The sequence below is a fragment of the Fulmarus glacialis genome, unplaced genomic scaffold (genome assembly GCF_000690835.1).
Source record: "Fulmarus glacialis isolate BGI_N327 unplaced genomic scaffold, ASM69083v1 scaffold15007, whole genome shotgun sequence".
Classification (NCBI taxonomy): domain Eukaryota; kingdom Metazoa; phylum Chordata; class Aves; order Procellariiformes; family Procellariidae; genus Fulmarus; species Fulmarus glacialis.
In genome coordinates, this window is record NW_009222783.1 from 9,029 (window position 1) to 18,149 (window position 9,121).

The 9,121-nt window shown below is 41.5% G+C and overlaps 1 protein-coding gene across 1 annotated transcript in view; it reads right to left on the bottom strand.

Annotated features, from left to right (window-relative positions):
- Positions 1 to 9,121, bottom strand: part of RNF145 (ring finger protein 145) — a 42,662-nt gene that overhangs the window by 3,141 nt on the left and 30,400 nt on the right. The window contains 5 exon segments of the mRNA XM_009581583.1: positions 1 to 24; positions 678 to 833; positions 2,747 to 2,929; positions 4,291 to 4,431; positions 8,764 to 8,939. The exon segment at positions 1 to 24 is cut by the window's left edge and continues 352 nt beyond it. Coding sequence (XP_009579878.1) covers positions 1 to 24; positions 678 to 833; positions 2,747 to 2,929; positions 4,291 to 4,431; positions 8,764 to 8,939 — 680 coding nt within the window.

Sequence of the window (9,121 nt, forward strand, 5' to 3'; positions counted from 1 at the left end):
AGACCATGAGCTCAGCGTTCAATTCTGAACTGTAGCTTAAGTCATTCAGCATTGTCCATCGAGCTCTGTACACACAACGCTCCCGAATCAGACAAAGGGCAGGCAAGCCTCAAAGTAGTAAAATTGTTGCTGAACTTCAAGACAAATCAAAGTCACTCTTTCTTGCAAAGCATTTAAGCTTGTTCCCAAGTATTTCCCCTTCTGTACTTTCCCAAGTCCAGAACATAGCTGAGTTGATTAAACAAAAGTGCTGAGCATCATGAGGGGTGATTTTATAAATTTAATAATAAAAAACCCAAGTTATAACAAATACTCATAGTACAAAACATTTCCTGTATTTACACTACTGTGTTTTGAACTTCAAATTGCTTTCAAAGAGCCATAGCTAAGTAACAATATATAAGTGAGTACTCTGGAAAAAAAACTTTTTACTAAGATAGTTATGCCCTCAAAAGCCTTCTGGTTTTACAATTTGAAATAGAATTCCATTCACCTATGTTCTCAGCCCACCCCTAAGAGCTCCTTAGCCTTAGATACAGGCTAAAGAAAGAGATTTTATATCCTATGTTGTACTTCCGCCCTTCTATCATCCCTGTTCTTTTCTCATCATGTATTTCCACCCCTAGAGTAACAGGATCACAGTTAATGCAGGGCTTCACAGTTACTACAGGGCCAACATTCTTACCTGAAGAGAAGTTAGAATACTGCTGGAGATAATGATCAACAGCCAGAAATCCATGTGGAAAAATTGACAAATCATGTAGGCCATGTACGCTGGGAACACGAGTAAGAACAAACAGAGGCTGACTGCTCGGAAGTGCTTCCAGAGACTCCTGCAAACAACACAATAGGTTTTATTTTTTAAGTCAGTTTTGAGTGCCAGAATAAGAATTGGCTGACTGCTAGCCATGTTAGATGTTTGCTCAAGGCTTTAACTTGTTGAAGGGAGTTTCTCTTTCACTTGGGCACAGTCTCATTCCCAGCATGCATGCCTAGAACACACAGAGCATGAAAAGTTCGCTCTCATCTGACCTTTGCTGTTTTCAATACAAAGACAAAGATTATGGGCAAAAATTCACCTACATTAATTGTCATAATGGGTCAAGTCAGTGGTTAGACAAATTAAGTACCCGAGATACTGAATATTTCAGATCAAAGTCCATTAAAATAAAGAAAATTATAAAACATGCATGTAACTACACTTTTCTATATAAACAGAGTTCTCCCAGATTATATACTTATTTCAACTCTTCTATGTCTTTTTGCTAATATGCATGGGGCAAAGGTATTTCCTTTCATCACCAGATTTAACCCTGCTGCCTTTAGAAGCATATTCCCCAATTCAGGGATCACAAAAGAAGAAATGTAGCAGGACTTTAACATTCATCTCTGCCAGTCCTTACTCTGCTCCTAGCAGTTACTTCTTCCTAATCTCCTCCCCAACCTAAACACACCATCAATCTTTTCACACTCACCCATTTGTGAAGGCTTTCAGAATATCTCCAGTAATTTACTATACTACCTTTACATGTTCCTCAGGTTGTATTTTAACCTCATTTAGCTCTGGAAATGACCTACAGAAAAAGTGAAAAGTACTGGGGGGACAGGACAGCAGCAGAAACTGGCTAATTTAATACAGTCTGAAGAAACATCAGAATTGGAGACCTCACAGTAGCATTCTGTGTCTGGCGTGAGGGAGAAAGAGGGAGCTAAAGGGGAATTTATCCTGATCCTCGTTGATTTAGAATTGCCTGGGAGATTTGGCAGAAGAGAGTTAAAAGTCGCTATCACCACAAACTGCTTGTTTAAGCTGGGCAGATGCTCATATCCTGGCTGTACTCCCTTTCCCTCTGTTACTATATTTGAAGTTAACATTGCTGCAGGCAGAACACGCCGGCTACAAGTAGCCTCTAAGATAAACAAATTCTCTACACATAAATAAACTTTCTCTTTTATTTCTTCACTTATAGGTTACAGAAAGGGGAAAGACACAAGCAATTAGCAAAGATACCAACAGATTAATACAAGACACCAGATACCAATACAGCTCTTCAAAACACAAATTAAACTTAACAACAATCCCACATGATCAGAACATCTGGTACACTAATGCAAGCCTTCCACCTGCTATGTTCTGCCAGTAAACCCTATCACTTTGGGATCACAGCCTTACAAAAAACCAGGTTTTACAATATCTAACACAAAGTCACTCCCAGAAACTTCCCATCCTCAATAGCTGTCTGAGACCAGTGCATTAGAGGGAAACCTACCCAACTGCAGAGGAGGTTAAGCAAAACCATTCTGCAAATCCACACAATGGAGTGTGGGTGGGGAGAGCACAGGCACTGGAGTCCTGGATTTGCTTAACTGACACTAACTGAGTGCACTGACACTCTTGCTAGGGAAAATAACCACTGAACAGTGTAATACTCGAGTGGGCAGCCAGCAGCTGCAGAACAGCATGGTCTTGCACAGGCTGGATGGACGCAGTCCTGAGCAGGAGCAGGTGACCAAAGTCACCCTTGTTTGCCAGCATACAGCATGGTGAAAAGTACTGTGTGCCCTTGAGAGAGTAGGATAGAGAGGGAAAAAACTAGAGAATTTAGACTAGAAAAGAAATCTGCACACAGAAAAGACAGGGTAACTTTACAAGCTACTAAAAATCCAAATCAGGCCATCAATTACTAGTTTATCACCTCCTAAAACACCATTGAGTAACTTTCAGTTTAGGAAACCAGTCTCTTACTTGTCCCTTGAGGCTCCCAATGCCAAGACAATGGGATCAGCAATTTCCAGCATGGACTGAAGTATGGATGCCACCACAATGAAAAGAATAATACTGAGCAGGAACGCCCGATGCACAACTTGGAGCTCAATCAAACCTGTCTGCACAGCCAGGATCAGGAGTGTGACTCCTTCAGTCATTCCCCTGCAGATCAACACAGTCAAAAGAACAAACAATCACATCTTTCTGTGTGTCAATGTTAGTTCAAAAATACATCTAGAAACACCAGGAAATAAGCTGTCTGTTTCTGCCACAACCCTTCAAATGTCACTGGTTTTAGTTTTTACTCATGTCCCTGCTAAGGCTTTAACCAGAGAGGAGTGAAGTGATGGGGGTTAGGAACTAGAAGATTTCAGAACCCTGCTCCTGACTAGCAGCGTCTGGGCTACATCCAGCCCAGCAGACACCACCCAATGACAGAGTTCCCCACCAACACAGAGCATTTTAAGGACCCAGGTTGTGTCTTAAGAGGAGGAACCCACCAGCCTCAGTGTTGCCTACACAAACCTGAAGCAGCCCTGCTATGTCTACACCTGGGCACCAGTCAGCCTCATTCCCAGATCACCATGAAGACCCTCTCCACCTGTTGTATTTCCCCATCACCACCCTCCAGTCTGTCCTTTGGCCCTGCGGAAACATCCTTGACACAACACCCCACCCAGTGCCCAGTTTAGGCAAATCAGCAATTTAGCCATTTTTCAGTTTATTCTCTCTGTACCTATACCAAATACAGCTGTCCGCTTCTTTTTGGCTTGGAACCTCAGACTGAATTTAATACCTCCAAGGACCACAATTTAGCACCAGTATTTGACGCAGTTGAAGTACAGATCACCCAGAACTACATGCTTCCCCAAAAGATGCTTTTATGTAGACTGCTCCCGGGCAACCCCAATTTATACCATTTTTGCTTCCACTTCTTGGAATCCAAAATGCAAAACATTCTTTTGTATATGGTCTGGACTTTCTTAGAGTTAAGGGCTGGAATAACTGAGAAAGGTAGTGTCATAGGATCCCAATTTCGTATTAGACGAGTTGGGACAAGCATTAAGAAAAGGCAGTTTCTATATTTTAGCTATTTCCCATAGTAATTTACATGCAATCCATACAATGCTGTGTTTTAAGCCTCATAGATTAGTAATGTTTCACACATGACTACAGGGTAAATGAGGAAATGGAAGTATGAAGTGTTTATATTATCCAAGCATGTGAAAATTTTCCAGTGACTCATGAAAATGAAAGCACTAAGACAATCAAGCTGTGCAATTATAAATCCCAACTAACAGCCCTGAATTTGTAACAGAAATAAGCCATCTCCCAAGAAGTCTGTGACAAGCTGTATTTTCACCTCAAATCCTCCCAATGAACACACAGGCTTTCATACAAAAAGCCTGTCAAGGACACCCAGGAGTTCATAAGCTAAAAAGTTGCAATGCAACCCGTATATTTCTGTATAAATCCTTTTTTGTCTACTTCTTTTTAGACTCTAGGCACAATAAGGCACTTACCTGTTCATAGCAGGATCATTCATGAATGCTCGGTAACCCTGCAAGTAAAACTTGCAGAGAGTCAGAACTCCCAAAGCCACGAAAGAGACTGTGAAGACCAAGCCCAGCAGTGAGTATGGAGTGCTACAGCATTCAGCAATACTAGGAGGAGAGAGGGGAAAAGAAACATAAAGAAAGGTCCATCAATTAAAAGCAATGTGATGAGCTCTCCCCTTGTCCCGTTAACTGTGCAAGCTGGTTTTAAAGCAAAATTGGATTGGTTTAATGAAAATATTAAAAGCTCTACACTGCCATGAAATCCTCCTACAAAAAGATGAGACGTATTCTGTTACTTGTCTCCAAGACACAACTTCATCTCAGCTCCCTAGTTAATGCTGCCGTCAGGCTGGAGCCAGGGCCGTGCTACGGTATTTCTCTGGTCCCTCTCCAGCGCTGTGCCACACGGTGGCACTGTCCTGCTTGCGTAGGGTTTTCATAACCGAAAGCCAATTTGACAGCCACAATGCACCCAGAAATTTCAGCCAGCTACCAGAAACAGAGAGTTAAAGCAGATGGATTCACTAAGGCACTTTCCACTCCGATCCACAATAGTACAAACAAACATCAAACTGATAAATACTACTGGGAGACCAGGGGCTTTTTGGTAGCGTTCATATCAGGCTCAGGTAGGCAACACCTGTCTTTCAAACGGCTGAGCCAGAAGCAGCAAAGTAAGACAGTGAAGAATATTCTCCCTCAGCAGGCTTCTTCCTCTCTTTTGCTTCAGCAGTGAAGTCCCAAAGATTGAGACCCCAGAATACATTTGACGATGCTGAGAATAGCTGCGTAACTTCAGCGCCCTCACCGTAGGGCTGCTCTTCTGCTGATCCTAGCACTGCAGTATTTGAAGCAGTCTAAGCCTCAGAGCGTACTTCGGCTTCTGAAACATGACGCTGCCAGAACAAGGGGAGTGCAGTGCAGTGCGCCGCATGCCCCAACACTAGGTAAAGAACCAGCTGTCATCTGGAAATGCTCACATACATAATCCAAGGTAATACATTGACACCCCCATTCATTTAAAAAAAAAAAAAAAAAAAAACACAAAACAAGCTAAATGACAGGACAGTTAGAAATAATCCTGAGTCAAAAACATGTCATGCTAATTAACCAACTGAAGAGTGAACTAGTCCAGCACTCTGACAAGACAAAAGAGTTTTGAGGAAGCATATGCTTCAAAAATAAACAAAGCTTGTCCAAGAGACATTTACTTTGTCTCTTTTAATGACTACTTTAACCGGAAATCTCCTTTGAAAGCAATTCACAGCAGAAAATGCTGATGTGTTTACATAAACTATTTGCAGTGCTTCTGGTAAGCCTTCAAATTCTGCCTGTTTACCAAGCCGAGCAGGGCTGAAAAAGCTTTTAGATGTTCCTGCCGGTCAAGGTAGTGAGAAACGCAGTATTTAAAGCAGCTACTTCTGTAGGATAATTGAGGAACTCGGAATAAATTATCAGAAATCAAGAATCCTGGCTTTTCTGCCTGATGTCCAATCCTTTTTTGTCAGAGTAATTTTAGTACCCTTAATTAAACTTATTTTCAGATGATCTACTATGCAAGGGTCCTAGAGGAGATTAAGAGCTCAAAGAGAAGTCTGGGGAGCTTTCAGTGTTATGTTTATGTGTCAAGCACAAGTTCATAAATTGTCCCAAAGAGCTGAATTCTTCAAGGCTTCTCAAAAATCACAGCAGTTACATACATACCCAGAGAGGAACAAGGACAATGAAAGGTAGAGAAGAGTTTTTCAACAGCAAACATGCAAGCAAAAGCTTTCCAGTCTAGGAAGAACAGACCTACGCTACTCTCAATTTTAAAGAAAAGAACAGAACTGTGTGGTCTTTTTTTTTCCCCCCAATACATGAATTGAGGGGCACTGAATGAAACTATATGGATTCAAACAATTAAAATGGATTTTTCATCATACAGACAAAGTTGAGCCGTGAAACACCTTGCCTCAGGATCTTTCAAATGACACAAGTGTACATGGGTCCAAGGGCAGAAAGCACAAGTTGATGGAAGAAAAGTCTTTTGGGCATTACTCAATACATATTAACCATATCCAGCTAATGCAGCCTGACAGCTGAAATTGGATGGGGGATTGGAAGAGTACTAGGAAGTGTCCTTTCTGTCATATTATCAGTGTGTATCTTTCCAGGTACTCGTTTAGAGCCACTGCTGGAAACTGGTTCCTAGGCTAGATCAGTATTTGGTCTGACCCAGTACAGACACTCTGAGGTTCTTATGAAAATCGGACACAGCTATTCTGCACACCCCAAGTGCTCTCAGCTGAATTCCAGCTACACTGTTTTAAGCAATCATTACACTTCAAGGGCACAGATGCAGAATTCACTCACTTTCATGGAAGAGGACACATTTTGTTAAACAGCCACCGCTACATTATTAACTGGCCTGACAAGGTACTACCTGGGTTTGTGTTTTTAAGATGAGTAAGTGTTTATAGTTTTTCTACTGTGACAGAGCTGAGAACACTGAGAACATTTGCGTAGTTTTTCTGTTCTTTTCCAACTGCAAGGAGAACTTCACAGAGATCAATTGGTATTCATTCACTCACAGATCAAGCCAATGCAAATCTGCAAAGCAAGTTCCCTGTTTTGCCATGAACAGAAGTCTAACAATTTGTTGCAGGAATAAACTCAACTTATTTACAAGGAAAAGGACCCCTTCCCCCATCTCTGCTAACTGCTAAATGCAGTACTCTATTGTAACAAAATTAAAATTGCAGCAGAGATGAACAGGAGGAAAAACTTCAGACACCAATGGTTTAGTTAACAACCAGGTAACATAGTCAGTGCTTTTACATAATGCAGTGTGACACTATAAGCAATTTTAATACTACATGCAATAAAATCCCTGGCATTTCTCCTTAATAATAATGAATTTTGACAGCTTACACTATGCCATAGATAGATATACACACACACAGAGGCAAGAAACAGCTAAGCAATTGGAAAGTCTGATTGGAAAACTGTAATGATGAGCAAGTTACTCAAACAAGTTGCTACCCGAACAGCAGAACTAATGATGTACGGTCTCTAAAGAGTATGTCCTATGTTACCTGTGTGTTTAGACAACTATTACCTCTTTTCTCCCCATTCCAGTATTACACTATCTAATTTGCCTAACCCACCTTCTGCAACACACCCAGTTCTTCTCTGCCCTACACTCCCGCTCCCTTTTGTATGCTGTAATTTCTAGTTAAACAACAGCCAACAAAGGCACCTAAGTTCCAGCCAGAAGAATCCCTCAAATGCTGCCTTTCTCTCAATAACAGCACTAATACGGTGTCCTGGTTTCGGCTGGGATGTATTTAACTTTCTTCCTAGTAGCTGGTATAGTGCTGTGTTTTGGATTTGGTACGAGAATAATGTTGATAACACACTGATGTTTTAGTTGTTGCTAAGCAGTGCTTACACTAAATCAAGGACTTTTCAGCTTCTCATGCTCTACCAACTGAGAAGGCTGGAGCTGCACAAGAAGCTGGGAGGGGGCACAGCCAGGACAGCTGACCCAAACTGGCCAAAGGGATATTCCATACCATATGACACCATGCTCAGTATATAAACTAGGGGAAGGCTGGCCGGTGGGGCCACTGCTTGGGGACAGGCTGGGCATTGGTCGGCAGGTGGTAAGCAACTGCATCGTGCATCACTTGTTTTGTATATTCTTTTATTATTATTATTGTTATTTTATTTTATTTCAATTATTAAACGGTTCTTATCTCAACCCATGAGTTTTCTCACTTTTACTCTTCTGATTCTCTCCCCCATTCCACTGGGGGGAGGGGGGGGAAGTGAGCGAAAAAAGGTTAGTCGCCAGCTGGGGTTAAACCACGACACACAGGCCTCTCTCCTTTATCTTACAACCGGTTTTTAGGAAGCTTTTAGGAATTTGGTATCTTTAAGATCTTTACACCTCTGCGAAATTAACGACTGTTCTCAAAAGCTACTTTGGGAGTTGGGTACTTTGGCTGCTTGGATGAACTCAAGAATGTGTCCCACACCGGAATGATGAATCAAGACATACAAGGCTCAGAAAGCAACACAATCATGAATAAGATATCAGTTGGACTGAACTTCCGCTGAAATATCTCAGACTTAAAACCAATTTGTATACTGAAAACAACTTCCGGACCAAGGCTCTAATTATAGCTATTCCCTCATCAAAAGAATATTTTGCTTTCTTTGGGAACTCTCCCACAGTTCTACTAATGCTGTCTGTTCTGAACAGGATCCATGCCTCTGAAGGACAAGCTTAACACGGTTTACATACAAGGTCACTGCAATAAGGACAAATATTTGTTGGGTATCCAAATGCAATAAAGCCAATCTACACATCTAGTCTCTAAAAGAGCATAAACATTCATTTCAGAAGACAGTCAAAACAGAAAACTGATTATTTGCAGACTAGTTAATTACCTTGTCAAGAAGAGGAAGAGAAGCCTCTCTCTTGAGGCAGGCTGGTCCCGTGTACTGAAATAGGAATAGATCTGAAGAGCAAATAAGACAAGCCAAAACACCATGAAAAGAACTGGGACGACCAGCTGGTTCCACAGAGACATCCCCAAAGCCAGGAGACCATACACCTCCACCACCTGGGCAAGACAGAAAAATGCAGTTTGTTGTTGGTTCATAGTACCTGTGATTTGATAACAAAAGGATAGTCAACAATATAGCCACAAGGAAGCTAAGGATAATTCACATGGCATTAGCCATCCCAAAGGAAAAGAGGACGTACATCAAACTGCAGTTTGACAAAGGGAGAACCACAGGTTCA